Consider the following 22,904-nt stretch of genomic DNA (forward strand, 5'->3'; position numbering starts at 1 on the left):
ATGAACCCAGGGGCACTGTGCCTCTATTTTATATCCCCAGCCCTATTTTATTTTGAAACAGGGTCTTACTAAGTTGCCGAGGGTCTCACTGAATTGCAGAGGTAGCTGTGAACCTATGATCCTCTTGTTTTGGCCTCCCACATACTAGGCTTACAGACACGTGCCACCACCATGCCTGGCTCCATCAAACTTTTCCTCAAGAAATTTGAATCTCTTTTTTTTTTTCAATAGTGAAAGAATGTGAAAATAAACAAAATAGAAAGCAAAAATATATTCAAGGCAAATGGCAGTATCTGTTGGGTCAGTCAATGTCAATTCTTATCTTTTATACTGATTTTATGAATTGTTCTAGATGCTTCCAGAAACCTCCAGCTTTACCAGGTTAGCCAAGATGGCGCCCTAAACCGATGTGACCACTACTGGCTTTCTGAGGAGCCTGGGTGCTTTTCACTGAGTCTCACTACTCTTTCCAAAACTCCAGCCTCATTCCATTGGGCCAGTGGATGTCTGGGGTATGCCTTGGCCTCAAGAAAACCTAAAGAGCCGTCTGACCTAAAATATAGCTCAGGAGACCCAGAGCAGCTGGCGAGAGGGAAGCAAGCTGCTTCTCTGCAAGAGCAGGAGCGCGCTGTCAGTTTGAAAAATAACAGGTCTGAGGATATGTTTATTTTGTGACTAGATGCAAACAAAACTGTTAACAGCATAATTACCAGTGTGTTTTCCGTGCCCTCGTGAGCCGTGGCCTGGGCAGGTACACCCTTTCAGATGAGCCTATTATCTGGGTGGAGCTTTGGTTGGATGGCTTTACTCCAGGGGCTTCGGGGTCAGGAAAGAGTGTGCGCATCACTGGACATCCAAAGACAAGAGTGGTTTGGATGCTGAGAGAGGGAGATGGTCTCACCCACCCATCCGGATTCGTGGGTGTCGGGCCTCCAACCATGGCTTCTTAGGAAGTACCAAGTTAACAGGTTTTCTACTGTAGTGCTTACTTAGTTCTTTATTTCTGTGATTACGTGATACATATCTGCCTCTCCCTGGATCTGTGGTTTTCAGTCCTTTACTGTTTTATAGTCATGTGAAGGCTTTAAATATATATATATATATATATATATATATATATATGGAGAGAGAGAGAGAGAGAGAGAGAGAGAGATAGATCCTTGCCACCCACAAGAGACTGATATTTAACTGGTCTGGGGTGGGCCCTGAGTTTCTAACAATCTCTCAGAACCCTGGCTTGCCCCTGTTGAGAAACACATCAGGACACATTAAGCTCCTGTTGGCAGAGACGATGCCTCCCTGCCATCTTCCCAGTGCTTGGTAGTTGCTCAGGAAATGGCCTTGGATGAGCTCTAGTCTTTTTAGGGGTCTGGCTCTGCCTGTGCCCATCTGGGAGACTCTGAAGGTCCAGGCTGAGGCTGGCCTCTTAGTTCAAATGTGAGGGGATGTGAGTCTGACCTGGATGGGGACCGAGGGGGTCACTGGTGACGTTATGTTACATATAGAATGTCCCCCAAAGAGCTCATGTATTAATGTTTAAAGTTGATGTAATTAAGCCATGAGAGCTGTAATCTCATTAGTGTGTAACTAATTGTGATGGATTTACTGGGTGGTAACTTAGGCGGGGGTGTGTGGCTGAGGAAGGTGGGTTCCCTGGGGGTGTGGCCTTGGGGACAGCTCTTGTGTCTTTGCTTGTTGGTTTTCTTGCTTCCAGTCTTCATGATGTGAGAGCAGAGCCCTTGCTTTCTTATTCTCTGCTTCCTGCCACCGTGCCCTGAGCTCTACAGATTGGCCTAACATGGGACTGAATCCAAAATCACACACCCAGAAAACAAAAAACAAAATACCCCAAAAGAGCAAATAAAGCTTCCTTCCTCTAAGGTGTGGACTCAGGCTTTGGGGATTACAGCAATGCGAATGTTCATTGATACAGGTGGGGAAGCATAGGAGAGGGATGCCAGGTGACCACTAGAACAGGCAGGGTCCAGATGGAGGGAGAGGATACACAGGTGCCCAGCTGCTGGTGAGCAGAGGACAGTCTGAGAGAAATGGGGAGTGAAGGAAGACAGATGTGGGTTGAAAGAAGCTTTAGAAAAATCATTAGAGATTCTGTGGTATGAAAACTCCCTATAGCTAATCTCACAGCTCTACCAACAGGTATACCAGTTATCCAAAATTTCCATAGGCTCTTGGCCTCTCCCCTTTTTTTCTGGAGTTTATGATTCCAAGAGACATCTCACACCTATTAAGGTGGTTACTATTAACAGCAAACAAACAAACTCCAACAAATGTTGAGGATGATGTGGAGAAATTAAAACTCTGGTGCACCACTGCTGGAAATATAAAATAGTAGATATTATAAAAACAGTATGGTGGTTGCTTAGACAAACTGAAACAGAATTACTATACAATATGGAAAGCATACTTCTGGGTATATAGCTCAAAGAATTAGAGGCAGGATCTTGAAGAGATGTATATACATTCATGTACATGACAGCCTTTTCACAAAAGCTAAAGAAAGAGGCAATGTGAGTAGCCATTGATGAATAGATAAACAAAAAGTGATACATCCATATCTGGGAATATTACTCAGCTTTGAAAGGAAGAAAAGGTGAACCTTGAAGGCACTGTGCTTGGTACAATAAGCCAGTTACAAATACCAGTGATGTATGATTCCACTTATATAAGGTTGGTAGAGTCATCAAATTCATAGAGACTGGCAGTACAATGGTGGTTGCTAGGGCCTGGAGGGAAGAGGGACTGGGGAGTCATTTAATGAGTACAGAGTTTCAGTTCTGCAAGACAAAAAGAGCTCTGTAGATGGACGACAGTTGAGTGCACACCAGTGTGAGTATACGTAACACCACTGACCTGCACTCCAAAAACACTGAGGTGGCATATGCCTGCAATCCCAGTGTTTGGGTGGCCAAGATAGGAGAATGGCAGGTTTGAGACCAGCCTCCACAGCTCAGTGATACTCTCAGCAACCTAGTGAGACCCTGTTTCCAAATGAAAAATAAAAGGACTGGAGATATAGCTCAGAGGTAGAAGTCTCTTGGGTTCAATCATCAGTAAAAAAACAACAACAACAATAAAAACAAAAAGTCGGGCATGGCGGCGCACACTTGTAATCCCAGCATTTGAGAGGCTGACACCAGAGGATCGTGGTTTGAGGATAGCCTCAGCTACTTAGCGAGGCCCTTTGCAACACAGTGAGTCCCTGTTTCAAAATAAAAAATTAAAAAATAGGGCTGGGGGTGTGGCTCAGAGGTAGAATGCCCCTGGGTTCCATCCCCAGTGCTGCAAAAAAAAAAGGAAAGATGCAAATTTTATACATACATACATATCATATTTAATACTTAAAAAACAAGAACAAGAAAGAGAGTCTCCCCCACATTGTCCAGCATATTCTTCCGAGCCCCATCCCTTAGGCTGCGCCTTCCTGGCTCCCAACCACACCCTCCTGACCTGCACCCCCATGCTCTGGCCTGGGCTCACTGGCTTCCCAGATCTCTGCTCTGGCTCCTGATGAAGTGCTCTGGCGGCTCCTGAGCAAGCCTGGCCGTGCAGGTGTGAGGTCCTGGTCCCTGAACAGAAGGCGGCTGCCTGGCTCTGAGTGAATCCAGGCCTAAGCAGCCCCTTGGATCCTGAAAGTTCATTATGGCTTCCTGGACTCCCACCTCTGCCAGGTTTGAAGAGAACAGCAGGCTGCGAGGACCTGGGTCAGAGTCAGAAGAAGCCCCTGGCCTGCCCACTCCCATTTGGGTCCCCTCCCAACTATTGTTTTATGGCCACCAAGAAGAGCTCTCAATATTGCCAAATGATTACTCCCCTTGATGGCCTCGCAGCTCTGGGGCCGAGGCTTCCCCCATGCAGTGGGTGATTTCAGTCCCCACATGGCTACCTCTTTTGCAGCAAAGCAACACACAGCTCTTTGCAACCAGCCCCAGTGGCTTTCTTTCAGCCCCTCCAACACACCAGGGGCCCTGCTACCTCCAGGCTTTTGCCCAGGCCAGACCTTTTCCCAGGACCCCCTTGCATACCTACTGTTGACTCCTACCTACCATGGGTCTCTCGGCCATGTGTTGTTCCTTGGGTGACTGCCATGCTGCAGGTGGGTTCACTTGCTAAGTGCCCAGACATCCCTCATCCCCATCTTCAGAACGCCGGCCTCCCTTTGAAAGAGAATGTCCACTCCTCTGGTAGAGTGGGTAGGCTGGAATCCTCAGACTCAGAGATTGCACTTTCCAAATTCGGGGCTGTTCTTGCTGTTCACAAACACCCTGCTCTCTCGTGCTGGCCATTCACTCATTCTATCTCCTGAAGCCTTCACTCTGCACAGCCTCCCTAAGCCAAGGTAGGCTTTTAACCTCATCAGGGAAAGAGGGGCAGCACCTCAGGAGAGATGGAGGTCCCACCTGTGATGCCTTATGTCTCAGCCCCTGAGCCTCTTCCAATTTCCCCAGGATGTGCTATGCCCTTGGTACAGTCGGGTCCTTGTAGTTCGGTGACCTCTCCCAACGGCCCTTTTATACTGTGCTCTTTTGAATGCGGGAAAACCAAGAAGCCAGAGATGGCAAGGACTTGTAGCAATCTACCTGGCCAGTGGGCGGCAGAGTGTGTGTCCAGGGCCTGCACCGAGCTAATGACCAGTGATCAGAGAGTCTCTACTACCTAAGAGAGGACAAGTCTAGATCGGGGCAGGGAGGGGACACGGGAAGGTGAGGTCCATTCTCAGAAGTGTTCAGGGTAGACACCTTGGGCTGTTTTTGCCCGTGGAGAACCCTCAGGTTCTCAGAGCTTTTAGGAACATCTGACATGGGTACCTCCCCCAACCCCCCGAGAAGGCTCCTGGGTTGGGCTCATCTTTTCAGCACGGGAGAAGTAGTGGTTTTGGAAGCTACAGATGGAGCGGCAGATGGGTAGCAAAAACCTATCAGAGTTGCCCAGGATAAAACCATTCATCTGCAAAATTCATATGTTTTTGTATGGAGCAACTTCACGAAAACAACAGCGAGAGGAACCAGCAACTCTCGATGCATAAAGTGCCCCTGGCCATGAGGCTGGCGGAGCAGACTGGGCCGAGGGATCGGGTGGGGAGGCGCTCGCCACGGCAGAGAGAACGGGAAGAGGGGACTCGGGGATAGAGCGACGCCCGGCGCAGTGATGCCGGCAAAAGCCAGAAACATTATGGCTATCTGCTGTGAGCCCCCAAATAGGTTGGATGCACAGTCTGAGAGAGGACTTCTGGGACCCTTGGAGAGACGTGAGATGTAACGTTGGATGCAGCCTAGATGTAAACAGTTGGCATACTGAACACGTTCCAAGCACTCTGCTATGTTCCCTTTTTATCTCCCGGTGGCGCAGAGATGTGGTTTCTCTGCCACAGGACCCGCTGCGAGTTGAGGGTCAGGGTCTCATGTTCTCTTGCTGAGCAGAGGTTAAATGGCCACAGCTAAGGCTTTGGCTTGCCAGCAACACCACATTGTGCCTCTGGGGGGCAGCACTGCATGCACACGCCTGGCCTGGAGGTCTCTGCCCTTCTGAAGAGTGAAGAATGTGGGGCGACTCAGGGACAACTGGTCACCCCAGAGGACCTTCCTAGTGCGTCCCCTGCTGCAAAGCGGTTGAACTGCTATCCCATCTGGCCACAGGTTTGAGCCTGGTCTACTCCTCCTGTGCTCGCTAGACAGCTCCTGCGGACTCTGCCAAGAGGTCCAGTCGAACACACGAACACCAGTTAGGGATTGGACAGAACTGGTCCTAATTCCTGTTCTGCCACCACGTGTTCAATCGCATGACCCGGGGCCTCAATTTGTCCGTCTGTCAAACAGGTTTGCCGTGAGGGTTGAAGGATCAGCTGCTATGCTTAGCATCTGTGGGTACTTCTGAACTTAGTCCTTTCCTGGAAGACGGAGTGAGACTGTCCTGTCCCCGTCGTTTTGGTGGATACTCATCTGACCTCACCTATCCTTGTTCTTTGGTTTACTGGACTCCATCCATTTAAAAAAATAGTCAAACGTAGCATGTTCCTCTCTGATCTCCATCATGCCCAGGATGATTTTTCTTGAGATGATGTGGACCCCTGGGGACAATGGGCGGTGTCTGGAGGGGTGTGGCTGGCCTGGTGGGCAGGGCATGCTAATGACATTTGGGGGGTAAAGAACACAGGTACTGCTGAACGTCTACGGCACACGGGCTGGCCCCAGGACAAGGAGCTCCCCAGCCCCAGACGGCAGCAGCGCCATCCTGGGAAATCCTGGTGTAGAAAGGTCTCTGCCGTTTCCTTAAGAAATTAATCTCTTCTTGTCTGTGGGTCTCAGCTCGGAGCTGCGTACCCCAAGGCCTGTCCGGGCCCCTCCAGTGAGCCTCCATCCACACGTCTTCCTTTCTTTACAGTCCTGAACATCCCGCCTGCTTATAACAGTCTATCTTCCCCACGAGGATGTGTGCTCCGAGAGGCAGGGGAGTAGGCGTTGCTATGGGCCACACAAATGCCCAAATACTGCAACGCATGATTGCTGCTAAAGAAGCGGCTGCTGGGTAAATGATAATCCACGGGAAGTAAAAACATCTGCCAGAGATGCCTTTTATTAACTTTTTTTCCCTTTTAAATTTTATTATGAGACAGGGTCTTGCCAAGTTGCCCAGGCTGGCCTTGAATCTGCGATCCTCCTGCCTCAGCCTCCTGAATCACTGGGATTACAGGCACGTGTCACCATGCCAGGATCATTAATGATTCCCTCCCCCTCCCTCCAACTATTCTTTCTTTCTTTCTTTCTTTTTCTTGCAGTACTGAGGACTGAATTCAGAGGCATTCTCCCTTCAAGCTCGACCCTAGTCCTATTTTATTTTTTGTTTTACGCAGGGTCTCACTAGGTTTCTGAGAGTCTCACTAAGTTCTGAGGCTGGCTTCGATCCTGTGACCCTCCTACCCCAGCCTCCTGAGTCACTGGGATTATACATGTGCACCGCCACTCTATGACCATCAATCCCTTTTGACCAGTGCCTTTCGTCTCTGTGAATCTGTGAACAGGAGGAAAGGTATCTTTCTAGAACCCATCATACCGCTCAGGTTCAAGGGAGCCAGGCGTATCCTATCCAAACAGACCAGGGATTGTGTCTTGCTCTCAGTCCCTATGGTGCTCTGTATTTCCTGGCAAACAACAGGATGCCCCTGAGCTCAGGGATAAAGAAGGACACCCAGGGGCTCCGCTCTGGAGGAGAAAGGAGCCATTTCCCGCTTTGTAGAGATGCCTTCCTTCACGCCTGTAATTTATTTGCATCCTGACTCAAAACCCAAGCTCTTGGGAATCTGCGACCTGGATATTAAACGACGTTAGGAACACCTGTCAATGCTCTGGACGCGAACCCACAGTGATGGGATGTTAAAAGAGAAACCTTAGCCGGGCGTGGTGACGCACGCTTGTAATCCCAGCACTCAGGAGGCGGAGACCGGAGGATCATGGTTCGCGGACAGCCTCAGCTACTTAGCGAGACCCTTCGCAACTCAGTGAGACCCTGTTTAAAAAATAAAAAAAAGACTAAAAAATAGGACTTGGGGTGTAGCTCGGAGGTACAATGCCCCTGGGTTCCATTCCCAGTCACACACACACACACACACACACACACACACACACACCTCATCTGTGAAGTCGAACACTGAAATGTTTACAGATGCGACGGCCTGGTGTCTTGGATCTGCTTAGAAACGATCCAGTCTTGGGGCGTGGGGGGGAAGAGTCTAGAGGTCACCGCACTGCTCATGAACTGGGAGTTACAGCCATCATCAGTTCAGTGTAACAGTGGAGTGTAGGCAGACGTTCACTATGCTGTTCTTGGTACTCCAAAGTGTGTTTGAAAACCGTCCTAGTGAGTATTTTTTAAAGACTCCTTTATCCAGCCCTCCTGGGAATGCTGCATCCACGGCCTGCGCCGTCAGGCAGAGGGGGTCCCCCTTTCACCCCCGAGCCCTTTCCTTTGCACCTCAGTCAGCAATCCAAGGGCGGAGCTGCCCTCTTCATGGAAGCGCAGCTCTCATTTTCTTTTAACCTTCTTTGCTTACAAGCTCTCTGGAGGGGTTTCCTTTGCTTATAGTGTCCTTTACAGAACGGATCGATGTGTGTGCAAAGGGACAGACCTCCCTGCGGCTCCCAGGGTTGCTGCAGCCCGTGTGTCTCGGCATCTCAGGCCACGGTCTGCATTCCCAGCTCCAGGCAGCTGCTGCCGGCAGGCTGAGGGCCCGGAGCATGCAGAGCTTCCAAACAGCCCGAAATCTGTTGTTTCATGGGAAATCTCCCAGTGCGGACCATCGATTCACCTGTTAAACTTGCTGAATACCAAACCAACATACTCCTGGACCTCTGACAGCCCAGAGATGCCCGGTTGTGATGCTGCCTGGACCGTTGTCACCGACGTCCCCTGGCCACTCTGGCCCCTTCTAGTTCAACATCAAAGTCAGACCTTGCCCTCGTTCTTCCTTTGCTCAGAGCTTGCCGGTGGCTTCCATCTTGCTGAGAGTAACCACCAACTTTAGAATCTCCATGATCTAGCCCCAGACCACTCGGACCCTCTGTCTCTTTTTCCTCTGCCCCTTGCTTACTCTGTGACAGCGCTCTGAGCCCACTGATTCATGTACAGGGGTGCAATTCCACCTCAGGGCTCAGACCTCCTGGTCTCCACCTGGACCACTTTCCCCTTAGCCTGACTCATTCCTTTATGATCCTCCATTCTTATTCACGAGAGTGTCCCTGGCCACTCTCACTGAAATGACAACTCTCTCCCACTTCCACCTCTGATTTATTTCCCCAACATGCTATTTACTTATATTTTTGTCGTTGTTTACATCGCTACTTGAACTGAAGTTGCATTTGGGTAGGGATCTCTCTCTCTCTCTCTCTCTCTCTCTCTCTCTCTCTCTATTTTTTCTTTTGAACCCAGAAACATTCTACCTCCAAGCTAGACTCCCAATCCTATTTTATTTTTAATTTTGAAACAGCCTTGGTGAGTTACTGAGGGCCTCACTAAGTTGCTGAGGTTGGCCTCAAACCTATGATTCTTCTGTCTCAGCCTCCCAAGTCTTGGGATTGCAGGTATGAGTGTGCCACCACACCCAGGGGTTTCTGTCCCCTTAATGTCTTGAGAGACCTGGGGTCTCCAATAGACCTGAGGAAACCATATCTATTGAGTGAGTGACTTCGTAACTAAATGGGTAAGTGATTCCCAGGACTGAGCTGAAGCCAGTATTGAGAGATGGTACGGAGACAGTGTGCAAGCTTGTCTAGGGGATCTAGGAGATTTCACGGAGGCAGACGCAGAGCCGTGGACAGGAAGCAGAGCATCTGTGCTTCCTGGTGTCCGGACCGTCACAGTTACAGGGAGAGTGAGAGGAGGCTGGCCCAGGCCACTGACGGGCCAGTTGGCTTACCTGATGGGGTAGTCGGCCACGCTGAGGTTGATGAAGAAGTCCCAGGGCCAGTCGGTCATCTCCAGCAGGTCGCGCATGCTCTGCAGGTAGGTGGACAGGAGGCTGGCTCCCCCCCAGATGGTGGCCATCCTCCAGGGGGTGACGCGCACGTTGCCGTACTGCCTGGCGAACTGGAGCACTTGCCGGTGCAGGTAATTAGAGCGCTTTCCCCAGGAGAAAAAGGGTGACATTCAGAAGCCCAGAAAGCACCAGCAGCCCAGACGGCCCCCAGCCCGTCGCCTCCCACCTCCCCTTCTGGTTGACAGGGACTCTGAGCGGATCTGTCTTGGCCAGGCCACTGATTCTGGGTCACTCCAAAAACTTTTATTCTTTTTGTGAAATTTTACATTAGATGTTTGCAATGCAAAGTCGGGCGTGGTGGCGCACGCTCGTAATCCCAGTACTTGGGAGGCCGAGACAGGAGGATCATGCGGGTTCGAAGCCAGCCTCAGCTACTTAGTGAGGCTCTCAGCAACTTAGTGAGACCCTGTTTTCAAATTAAATATAAAATAGAGGTCTGGGAGTGTAGCCTGGAGATATAAAGCCCTTGGGTTCCATCCCCAGCACCACGCACACAGACACAGGCACACACACATGAGCACACACAAAGATGTCTGACGTGCAGATTCCATAGCCCCACTTCTGGACTAATGGCCCTGCAGGCTTGGGCTGGCTGTGCCAGGAACTGCATTTTTATATGTGGCCAATGTGCACGTAAGCAGAGTATAACAAGCTAAGAAATGTGGGTCCAGCTACACGTGGCGAGTGTTTGGGGTGTCTCGGTGCTCTGTCCTCCCACACACGGCCCCGCCACGGGCCTCACAGGTCTGCTAGAAGCAGGGCTTAGGGGTGAAACTCCTCCTTGGCTTTCTTGACTGAAGACATACCTGTGTCAAATGAGTCGGCCAGCAGAAGCCTCTGGGATGAGAGTGCTTGGGTTCAGGAGGCCAGCGGGAGGGTTTTGTTAATCATGTTTTACTGGTACACAGCCATGGTGTGTGTGTGTGTGTGTGTGTGTGTGTGTGTGTGTGCAGTGCTGGGATTGAATTCCACGGTGCTCCACCTTCCAGGCACACTCCAGCCCTTTACCTTTTATTTGAAACAGGGTCTCTCTAAATTGCTGAGGCTAGCCTTGAATCTGCAATTCTCCTGTCTCAGCCTCCCCAGTATTGGGATTACAGGCTTGTACCGCCGGGCCTGGCTAAAGCCTAAGTTATTTATGATCTGAATTTTTATGGAACAGTGAGCCAGTCCTGCTAGCTGTCACAAAGTCTGTGAGCAGAGGGCAGGGAGGAAAAGAGGTGGGAAGAATGGTAGAGCTATAGAGAAAAAAGAAGTTCTGGGGTTGTAGCACGCAGCAGGGAGACAAAGTTAATAATAGCATGGCGTATATGTCAAAACAAATAGAAAATCCCAGCATCCGGGAGACTGAGACAGAAGGATTGCTGTTTGCGGCCAGCCTCAGCTACTTAGTGAGGCCCTTCACAGTTCGGTGAGAGCCTGTTTCAAAATAAAGAATAAAAAAATAGGGCTGGGGATGTAGCTCGGAGGTCGAATTTCCCATCCCCAGTACCGCAAAAAAAAAAAAAAAAAAGAGGATTTTGAATGATCTCACTACAAAAAAAAGGGGGTAAACGTTCAAGGCAATGGATATGATAATTACCTTGAACTGATCTGTACACCATATCTACATATATGAAAATATCATAGTGTTCTATAAATATGTATAATTATTATGTGTCAATCATGAGTAAAAAGAAAAATAATGTTTAGGGAGAAAGTGGAAAGTCACAGCCAGAAACTCTGAAGCCAGTACGTGTGTGTGTGTGTGTGTGTGTGTGTGTGTGTGTGTGTGTGTGTGTTTTAGCTGTACTGGCCTAGACCACATGCTAGTTGGGCGCAATGGTGCTTGCCTATAATCCAGTTACTTGGCTTGGGAGGCTGAGGCAGGAGGATCGCAAGTTTGAGGACAGCCTTAACACTATGGCAAGATTCTCAGAAACCTAGAGAAACCATGTTTCAAAATAAAAAATAAAAAGGCCTGGGGCTGGGGGTGTAGCTTGGAGGTAGAATGCCCCTGGGTTCAATCCTCAATACCAAAACAAAACACAACACAACAAAACCCACAGCACAAGCCATTCAGCCTCTGAGCCTGGGCCTGGACTTGGGATGCCGGAGCAGAAATCCGAGAGGGCCGGGCAGACCACAGAGGAAGCCCAGCAGGGCGAGGGGCGGCACCGCCTCACCTTATCCACGTGGATGTAGTAGAAGTGATCTCTGTGGTAGATGGCCTTGAACATGCGCTGCAGCTGCCGAGAGGCGCGGCCGTGGACCACCAGCACGAAGGCGATCCTGACCGGGTTGGCCGGCATGTACTCCACGGAGTCCTCGTCCCACTGAACGCTCTTGCTGGCTTTGCCTGTGAAGAATTGAGGACACAGAGGTCAGGGTGAGGCTCAGCCATCCTACGTGAAAATGTTCTCACTTTTGGGGAGTGGGGAGCATCCCTGATACTTCTGGCATCTACTCGTGGGCATCGCCGTCAGATTGGGCCCTGAACCTTGATTCAACTTAACCAAGCACTCTCGCGGCCCTTAACGCTATCCTCCAAAGTGGTAGGAGACTCTGGGTACTTATGACATAGTTTTCATCCCCAAGAAGCTTAAAGAGACTGGCAGAGACACCGAAACGGTGTTCAACTACTGAAGAAAGCCGTAGCAGCTGGGAGCTAGGGAAGACATAATATTTAACCCCGGAGTCAGGAAATCGAAGATCCAAGCCCTGTTTCTGTCTGTCCATTATCCATTCTCTCTTCTTCTACTAACACCCAACATGTAAGTCTCTCGGCTTCACTGAAATTACAGGTAACAGAAGATCTCCCCTCTTAACACATTGCAAGTGGACAGTACCATGTGGTTAGTTAGAAGTACAACACCACACAGCAGACCGCTCGGGCTCATTCCTCCTGCGTAACTGAAACGTCATCATCTGGTACTTCGGGGGAGCATCCTTCTTCCCCACCCGTGCTCCATCTGCAGGGATGCGGAAGGTGGTATTCATTACGAATCCAGGAATGGTCTTGTAGCTCAGGACTGGCCAATCGGAACACGCCATCTCAGATTGACGTGTGAGCCGATCACGCTAAGTCCCCCGTAGGGGAATTCCACACTTTTGCTGGAGCTGTTAGATCAGAGGGTCTCTTTTAGTTAGACATCCATCTGGAAGATCCTGAACCTTTCTGTTCCCATATGAAGACAACTTGCCAGAAGGAAGCCAAGAGAAAGGGAAGCACTAGAGGTGGTGGCCGGTATCCAAGTCCCAGCGACCCACCCGGAGCTCCTGGACGAGCCGGGCCGCAGATCAGGCACATCGTAGATTATCATATGTTATTTTTCTTTTAAAGCCAGATCTTACACCAGATCCACCCGGATAAGTGGTTCCAGACATCCTTTATCCTGAAATCAGCCTCAGACTCCATCTCTTCTCCTTTCCCTTGCAAATCCTTTCAGGAGCAAGGGCTTAGGCAGAAATACAGCTTCCTGGCTTAGTTTATTACAACTCCAACTCAAAACTTGTTGGCTCTCTTCAGTCTGATTTTCTTTGGGCCCGGCCAGATTTCGTTCTTACTTTCTTTCTCTTTCTTCCTATCTGTTTCTTCCTTTCTCTTTCTTTTTCTTGTGGCACTAGAGATTAAACCCAGGGGCCTTATACCTCTGAGGTACACTCCCGGCCCTATTTAATTTTTTGTTTCGAAACAGGGTCTCACTAAGTAGCAGAGAGCCTAAGTTGCTGAGGCTGGCCGCGAACCTGTGATCCTCCTGTCCCAGCCTCCCAAGTACTGGGATGACAGGTGTGTACCACCATGCCCAGCCTGGCCGGATTTCTTACGGAGTCTGGGTTTGGGGGACCCAGAACACTGTCAGGGTGGCAACTGCAGGTGTCCCAGAGTATCAGCTGGGGATGCTGAGAATGTGGATGGTTGAACATGGAGGTCAGAGAACTGAACGGCATCAAGTGAAATACTTCGACCTACTAGAAGACAAGCTGAAGTTAACACGGGTAACACCTAAATCACACCGCACAGCTTCCATGGCCTGAGGATGTGACTCCTGGACCACTCTGCCTGGTCAGTCCCTCTTCCCCCTCATCACCTAGCCTTCCTGCTTTTCCTTGAATAAACTTGTTCGGCCTCAGGATCTTTACATGGGCAGTTCCTTCAACCTGGAACGCCCTCTCCCCAGACCTCTGTGTGGCTGCATCATCATCATAAGTTCACAGCTCAGAAAAAAAAAAAAAATCCTGCCCCTATTCCCTACATCTTTCAGCACATCCTGCCTCAATTTTCTGCAAAACATTTAGCACCATCTGACACTGCTTATCTGTATAGTTGTTTATTGTCTGAATACTCCACTGGTACCTAAGCTCCAAGAGACGAGGGACTATTTCAGTCTTGTTTGCCATTGAGTATGCAATATTAGAACAATATCTGGTACACATCTGGTTCCTGGTAGAGAAAAAACATTATAGGAGTGTAGACTCTGGCTCAGCACTATCACAATACTTTTTACTGAGCACTGGCCTGCCCTTGATATTCATTACCACATTAATCCTCATAAGAATCCTGAAAGTTGGTGCTATTCTCCCTGTGTTTCAAATGAGGAAACCACACAGCTTAGAGAGGCCAAGGGGTCTGTTCAAGGTCACACTGCTTCAATTAGTTAAGCTAAGATTTAAACCCAGGTTTTATTCCAAAGACCATGCCCCTTCCGCTGATATAGACCAAGGATCATCCCAAGAGCCTAAAAGGAAAAGTTGGTAACAACGAAGCTCATGCAAGAAACGCCTTGTAAGTTAGTTATTGCATGAAAATGGGCATGCACATAAGGACTGTCAGAGGTACTGCAGGGGACTTTTTTTTTTTTTTTTTGCGAGTCTGGGGATGGAATCCAGGGGCATTCGATGTCCAAGCTACGCCCCCTGCCTTATTTTTATTCTTTATTTTGAAACAGGGTCTCATTAAGTTGTGGAGGGCCTCATTAGATAGCTGAGGCTGTCCGCAAACCACGATCTTCTGGTCTCAGCCTCCTGAATGCTGGGATTACAAGCATGCGCCACTGTGCCCGGCTGCAGGAGATTTTTGTAGTTGGCTTAGTGGCCAACTTTAGAAACTATCTCTAGGTGACCAATAAAGTTACATCTTTTCATTTGTCCATTCATTCATTGATCCATCTACCCATCTATCCATCCACCCATACATCCATTCCTCTACCAACCATCCATCCATCCATCGGTTTGCCCATCCATCCATTTCTCTATCATCCATCCATCCAGTCATCCATCCATATATCCATCCATCCATCCATCCATCCATCCATCCATCCAGCTAGTCATCAATCCATCCATTCCTCTGTCATCCATCCATCCATCTATCCATTCGCCCATCCATCCATTCTTCTGTCATCCATCCATCCATCCATCCATCCAGTCATCCACCCATCCATCCATCCAGCTAGTCATCAATCCATCCATTCCTCTGTCATCCATCCATCCATCCATCCTCCATTCACATGCACATAAGAATCCAACCACTCATCCATTCAAATACAGCAAACCATCCAACTACCTTGCGAACAAAACATCTCACAGCCCATCATGCCAAACACCATCCACTCCTTCAAGGCTTATGAAATCAATCCTTGTTTTGCCCTCCAGCCAGGGATGTCTCTTGTCGTCACTGCGGAATGAGTGCATGGATGACGGCACTCTGAAGGAGAGTGGCTGCCCTGGTCTAGAGGGGCTGATGCTTCCTGAGGGTGATGGGGCTCTGCGTACATTATGATTTGGCCCTGGGAAGAATGTACTATCATCCCTCAGGGCTTGGTAATATCAACATGTTTCCCAGGCCATGCAGGGAGGCTGGAGGCTGGAGCTGAAGAAGAGCATCACTGAGCCTAAGGCTGCCCCGCTCTTTCCACCTGAGCAGCGGACAGTCGAAGTTCTGGAGGGTTGGCGTGAGAACTTTGTGCTGGTCTGTAAAGAGATTTGGGGCATTGATGTTGAAAAAAGCCTTTTCTCACTGCTTTTTAGGATTTTGGAGGGAGAGAGAGCTAGAAAATAAAAGATAACTGCTCCAACGCTGCTCCAACACAACAGTTTCCTTGGCATAAATGAAGTCACCCTTTAGTCAGATAATTGGTCTGGGCACTGAAAAGAAAGCAGGGAACAACCCCCTCCCCAAGAGTTCTTCTATTTGGGTGGGGGTAGGTGAGAAGTACCAAACACACCTGCATAAAGGAGAGACACAGAAAAGGGATGATGGGGATGGAGATGGGAGGGGACTGGCAAAAGAGCAAGTCAGGAGGAGAAAGGCCAACCTTTACCGACTGCCTACACGTGCTGAGCGACGTCTCTGTGTGGTTTTATTGGTTTCCATCCAAATCTCTATGGGAAGGGAGCTACCACCTACCTCCCTACTGTGTGAAACTCAGAAAGGTCCCCGCTGAGAAGCAGCTGAGCTGAGAATGGAGTGGGTCTGGGATCCTGGCCCTCTATCATTGTTACTAAGCTCAATCCAACTGTCCCCATTTTATGCAGAGAAAAACCCATTCCTAGGAGTGCGTTGCTCAGTTTTCAGTGGCCGCACAGATAACAAGGCCATGTGGTCAGAGCTGGCTGGGTCTTTACAGAAACAGGACTCTGAAAGACTGAAACCCCAACATGGACCAGCTCACCCCAAAGAACTAGGCATTGGACAATGTAATCAGATTCCCATGGCACAAAACAGCAAATAAGTGGAAAAATCAGAGTGATTATAGGCAGAGAGAGAAGCTGACTTCAGACGAATGTTAAAAAGCCAGGTTTATGGGCGGAGAATATCAAGTGTATTTGTTCAGTGCAGGTGTGAAGGCTGCGGATGGGGAGCTGTGGCACCCTACCTACCCCAGGAACTAGCTCTGCACGCCAAGCCTCTGACTGATTCTGTCTTTCAGGTATCACGGTGGGTTAAATAAGGACTATGTATTCTTTGGAGGGGCTTTGCAAGGGGTATTGCATGTACTACGGCCCCCTCTTACCTGAGATTTTTGCTTCCTGAGGTTTGGGTTACCCAGAGCCAACCTTGGTCTAAAAATATTAGATGAAATTCCAGAAATAAACACATCACATCATGAGTTTTAGATAAGTTGGATTGCATTATATTGTTATGACCCTTTTATTTTACTAGTTGTTGCCAATCTCTTACTATGCCTAATTTATAACTTAAATGTTATCATAGGTATGTATAGAAAAACCATAAAGCAGCTGGCCCTTCATGGCTGTGGCTTCTGCATCTGTGGACTCAATGAACTGTGGATAGAAAATATTTTAAAAATTTGCATCTGTGCTGAACACATACAGAGTTGTTTTTTTCTTGTCCCTGTAGAGTATAACAACTATTTACAGAACATGTGTACTGTATTAGGTATACTACAAGTACTATGGAGATATGTAAAGTATACTTGAGGATGAGCATAAATTATATAAAAAGAATTGCTATTTTATTTATGCTATTTAATTTAATTTAATTTTTGGTACTGGGGATTGAAACCAGAGGCTTTCTACCTGAGTTATACCTCCAGCCATTCTTATTTTTAATTTTGAAACAGGGTCTCACTAGGTTGCTGAAGACCTTGCTATTTGCTGAAGCTGGCCTTGAACCTGTGATCCTTCTGTCTCAGCCTCCCAAGTGCTGGGATTTCAGGCATGTACCACCATACCTGGCGACTACGACATCATCATTTTATATGGGGACTTGAACATTGAGGTAGGTCTGTGGATAAGGAGGTCAAGAGCTCTGGTACCAGCTCTGGTAATATCAGTGCTTTCTGGCACCCACTGGCTGTACCGGGTCATGTTCCCCAAGGATAAGGGGGGGCCATACATACACCTGTTCATGGTGCCCTGTAGGAATGTAGCCTTGGAGGAGCGGCAAGGTGAGGGGTTTTAGAGTGTGGTCTCTGGTCTGACAGATCGTGCGACCTTAGATTAGTCATGGCACCTCTTCGACAATAAAATGCATATGGATAATTACAGAAATCTGTCTCCCACGGATGTCTATGCCCGGTAAGTAAGCAGGGTAGCATCATCTCTGTCTGCCTATGCACCCACAGTAATCAGGATGGAGCTTGATTTCGCCAACCCGCCCAGCTCCGGGCGTCCACCCCGAGGCCGCGCGGGCTCTCAGCACCGTGCAAACACTGCGGCCGCGGCTTGCAAAGAGACATCCATAACCAGAGTGTCCCTCCCAGCACTTGCCCCTGACCGCAAGTAATAACGAATGCAAAGGAGCCGCTTGACTAGAATCGTTATTCTACCAACAAAGCCCTTGGTTCTATTTATACTCTGAAAGCGCCTCTTCCGGCGACTGCGAGGGGAGCTTTCTGACTTGCTTCCAAATAAGAGTTCTGCTTGGGTCTTAGGAACCAAGAGAAACCGAAATGAGGTTGTATGCAAATGAGATTGGGTCAGGAGGCTCGGAGCTGGAGTGCACCCAGCCCAACACTGCCTGGGATAGGGAATGAATATCCACATCCAGCCCCTGGCTGTGGGGCCTCGGGGAGTCACGGCCCCTCTCTGATCACCCGTTCTTCATTTACAAAGGGGAATGGGCAACCCGTCCCTGGCCCTGCTGGGCCCTGGGGTGACACGGATCATAGATGGAGTCAGCTTGGCGGTGCAGCAGGCAGGCTGCGGGGGACAGGGTGTGTGCTGTGGGGAGAAGTCTTCTCAGGCTTGGGAAGGTGGATGACCTTCCCCACGGGGAAGTTTAAATGCAGGTTTTTGGTGATTAGGCTGAGGAGTTGTCCGGTGGCCAATGAAAGGTCCTGCTCTTGCTGAGTTTAGATAGGACAGTGTGGTGTGGTTGGAAGCTTGCTGGCTGAACAGGTGCAGCTGCGGTCAAACCCTGCTAATCTGAGCCGGCCGTGTGGCCCTGGGCAAGTCCTGTCTCTTCCCTGGTCCTACAGAGCTGGAGATCAGTGATGGTATTAAAACAAGTGCAAAATAAGTGCCCGTTACGTCCTAAGCACTATCCATAAGTAATTTTCTTATTTAACCAGCCCAAGGCCTAAGGGGGCAGGTGCCATGACAGTCTCTATCATTTTAACAATTTTTTTTTTGTACTGGGGATTAAACACAGGAACATTCTACCTCTGAGCTATAGCCCTGTATATATTTTTTAAATGAGGTCTTGCTAAGTTGTTGAGGGTCTCACTAACTTGCTGAGATGGCCTCAAACCCGCGATTCTCCTGTCTCAGCCTCCCAAATACTGGGCTTACCGGCTCACACCTGGCTGACAGCCCCCATCTTACCATGGAGGACTCCAAAGTCTAGAAGTGCTGAGGGATGAAGAGCTACCCTCTTCAACGAGTGCCAGGGGAAGACAAGCACTTGGGTCTGCTGGACTCCAGGAACCATATTTTATTTAAGCAAATGAAGGAGATGACATTTCCATTTCTAGAGATTTCTGATAATTTCCAAAGGGTCTGTGGCTGTATCCCAATCATGGAGTTAGCAGCACTGCATGAAACACGGTTCCCCTGAGAGTCAGACTGGCTTTCCTGATAGCTGTCAGGCCATGCCCTCAAGCTCCATGCTGGCCCCCCCAGGCCTGCACAGAGCCGAGCTCGGGGGAGAAATCTCAGTGTGTGATTTCTGACTGATGGATTAAGGCAGACAGCTTCGGCCACGTGCAGGTCCCCGAGGCCCAAGTGGAAGTCTCAGGCCGAGCTGCTGAGTGCGACTGTCTCCACTCAGCCAGCAAAGGGGCTGCGGGCCGGCCTGCTTTCCCCGGAGGCTTCAGGAGTAGCCCGAGGACTTTGCTCGGGAGCACCAGGCCCTCCAGAGAGCGGCCAGGACAGTGCCAACATGGCGGCTGCAGCCACATCCCTTCCCGCCCAGCTCAATGAGATTGCGGCAATGAGAGAGTATGAAATGGGTCCTGGAGTCTGCGCTCACGGAGCACAGGTGCAAGAATGAAATTGTTTGGGCATGAGTCCCTGGGGTCTCAGGAGAGGTGACCCTTCCCCAGAAATTCTTTTTTTTTTTTTTTTTTTTTTTTTTTGCAGTACTGGGGATGAAACCCAGGGGCATTCTATCTCCGAGCTACACCCCCAGCCCTATTTTTTTATTCTTCATTTTGGAGACAGGGTCTCACTAAGTTGCATTAGGCCTCACTAAGTCGCTGAGGCTGCCTGTGGAACCGCGATCCTCCTGTCTCAGCCTCCCAAATGCTGGGATTACAAGCGTGCGCCACCACGCCCGGCTAAAGCCATTTCTAACCCTTTTTTTTCATCCCTTCTTCCTGGGCCACAGCCCTTCTGAGCAGCGCCCTGTGCTACTTCTAATTTAAATTGTGGCCAAAAAAGTTGTAATATGAAATATACCATTTTAACTCGTAACTTAAAAGTGTACTGGCATTAAGTATATTCACGTTGCTATGCGACCATCACCGTCATCCGTCTTTAAAACTCTTAACCTTGACTGGCGTGGGGGCGCGCGCTTGTCATCCCAGCATTCGGGAGGCTGAGACAGGAGGACTGCGGCTCGCAGACAGTCTGAGCTACTTACTGAGGCCCTTTGCAACTCAGTGAGACCCTGTTTCAAAATAAAGAATAAAAAATAGGGCTCGGGGTGCAGCTCAGGACCTTAGCCTGTATTTCCCAGCTGAGCTGTTCCTCACAGGGGCTCAGCCAGGGTCTACATCTTGGACCTAGCAGTTATTCTAAGGTCATTATGCCTCAGTTTCCTCATCTGTCAGAAAGCACTTGCCTCCAAGAGATGATGTTGTAAGAAGCAAAATCTATAAAGGGGGAAAGATAAGTCCACACAACTTCATTGTGGAGGAGCTGGTATGGATCCAGCAGCACCGAGACTTTGAGCTGTTGGCCCACGACAGACCCGGAGGACTTCACAGTTTGTGTCTGAGATGCTTTGTCAGGGCTCCCCAGTGAGGAGCCACGGGGAGCACAGCGGAATGACATTCAACAGCCCTGGATCGGTCCCTCTCCATCCTCACCCAGCTCTTCTGTCAACCCACCAGGGAAGTGCTAGGTCCACAACAACTCACTTGCTTTTCCCACAAGGTTCGTGCCCCAGGCCTGGCCTCCCCAGCAGCATCAGGAGCGCCCAGCTGGCTCTGCCCATGGGGTTCATTTCACCCCCCGTCATCTGCATGGCTGCTGTCTCCTCCTGATGAAGTAGGGTTTCCACAATGGCCGTGATGCCAAATTGCTTTTAAAATAAAATTTGCTTAAGTAAAAGCAGAAGTGAATCTACCGCAATAAAAATATTATGAATGTATCAGGGCAGGTGGAATGTGGATAGGGAAAGTTTGTGAAGGAGGGGTGGGGAGGAGGCTTGGGGAATAGTAATTAGGCTCCACGAGCTTGCTTCTCAGCTAGGATGTGCTGAGTTTGTTAAACAAATGAGAGAAACGGAAAGAGCAGGTGCAGAGTCAAGGCCAGGCGGCCCCGGGGATATGGAAGTGCTCCAAAGTCTGGGGGACATTTATCTTTCTTGGGGTCCAGCTCAGCGGAGGACCCCAGCAGCATCTGTTGAGAGTCTTCTGAGTGGACTCTCGGGGAGGCCTCACCCTGCGCTGGAGGGGGAGAGGGTTTCCTGAGAAACACTGTATTTTTTTATTTCCATTTCATTTTGTTGAGCACTTAACATTCCTGAGGCTCCTTCACAGGCTTTCCACCTCTCCCAACAATCCTGCGCCTGGAAATTATCCTCGTTTACAGATAATTCTTCCAGGCTCAGAGAGGGTGAAGAACTTGCCCAAGGTCACAGAGCGAGGAGATGGAGAAGAGACCAGAATAAAAACGCCAATGCCCTGCACCCCTGGCTCCGGTGAGCCAGGATCACTCAGCCTCGGGCAGTGAGCTCACTTGCAACTTGAATGACATATTCTTCATTCAGATGGGTTCTAAAGGACCGTCCACCCAAGACACCATGTCTCCACCGTGGCTCTACCGGTATCTGAGGCCAGAAGCTCCTCTGCTGTGTCAAGGCTGCGCCGGGCACAGCGGGATGTTAGGAAGCCCCCCTGGCCCCACCTCACCAGCCATAGCACCCTGCCAAAACGTCTCCATTCATGACAAATATTCCCTTGATGGAGGGGGCGACAATCACTCCCAGCTGAGAATACTGCTTTTGAACAGCTTCCGAAGAAGTATGCTCTTTGACCACCACCAGCAGCAGCAGCAGCACCTGGGGCTCTGTCAGGAATGCGCACTTCAGCTTCAGCCTAGACACTCCAGGGGCTGGGACCTGAGATGTGTGTTGTAACAAGCTCTCCGGGGTCCTGATGCAGGCTGCCATCTAAAAACCACTGACCTAGGCCCATGATTCTTAAGCCCGACAAAGAAGAGATGGGAGCATCTTTCTTTAAAAATAAAAACAACCTCCAGGCATGATGGTGCACGCTTGTAATCCCAGCAACTGGGAAGCTGAGACAGGAGGATCACGGTTTGCAGACAGCCTCAGCTACTTAGGGAGACCTCTGCAACTGAGTGAGACCCTGCTTCAAAATAAATGATATAAAAATTTAGGGCCACAGGTGTATCTCGGAGGTAGAACGTCCCTGGGTTTCATCCCCAGTACCTAAGAAAATAAATAAATAAAAGTAAAAACAACCTCTGCCTCATCCCCACCCCAACAAATTTTAACTTGATAATAGTCGAGTACCAGGCCTGAGATAAACTAACTGTACCTAGGACAGTGGGCCTGGATGATGATATTACCACTGCCTGACACTGCGGCCATAGTAGACTGTTAAGTACACTTCATATTTGTACAACAACACTGCCTGGTATAAGTGGCCCCATAGTTCCACAATGCCTGGCTGTGGTAGGTAAGTAGGTGCCGAAACTGGCAGTACTTTTCGAGATCCCCCCCCCCCAAGTGGTTACAATTAAAGTAGAGACTCATATTTCTACAGTTAGAGACTCATATTTTGGATCCCTTCCTTTCCTTTTGTCTACCTTTAAAACTCCACATTTCTCAAGATGGAGTCCTTTTATTTGCACTAAGGATAGAATCCAAGTGCATTCTACCTCTGAGCTATTACCACTTACCCCCAGTCCTTTTTATTTTTTGTTTTGAAACAGGGCTTTGCTAGGGTGCTGAGAGTCTTGATACATTGCCATGTGGTGCCTTTAAACCTGTGATTGTCTTGTCTCAGCCTCCCAAGTACAGAAATTCCAGATATGCGCCACCATGCCCACCAAGGTGAGTCTTGGCCAAACACATCCCTGGGGCTAATGCTCAGGGGCTCTTGCTCCGGAGACAGAAGGCTGGCGCCCATTCATTCTCTCCCACCCAGGGGAAGTGTTTCCCTCTACTCCTGCACCGAGTGCCAGGATGTTTTCCACTCACTGAGTCCCCCCTCCCCCCATT

General features: G+C 49.4%; 1 protein-coding gene across 1 annotated transcript in view; it reads right to left on the reverse strand.

Annotated features, from left to right (window-relative positions):
• Nucleotides 1-22,904, reverse strand: part of XYLT1 (xylosyltransferase 1) — a gene marked incomplete at both ends in the record, with an annotated part of 299,012 nt that overhangs the window by 58,891 nt on the left and 217,217 nt on the right. The window contains 2 exon segments of the mRNA XM_080702416.1: nt 9,428-9,630; nt 11,713-11,885. Of these exon segments, the coding sequence (XP_080558542.1) occupies nt 9,428-9,630; nt 11,713-11,885 (376 nt within the window).

Source organism: Muscardinus avellanarius (genome assembly GCF_963383645.1).
Source record: "Muscardinus avellanarius genome assembly, chromosome: 10".
In the NCBI taxonomy this organism is placed as follows: Eukaryota; Metazoa; Chordata; class Mammalia; order Rodentia; family Gliridae; genus Muscardinus; species Muscardinus avellanarius.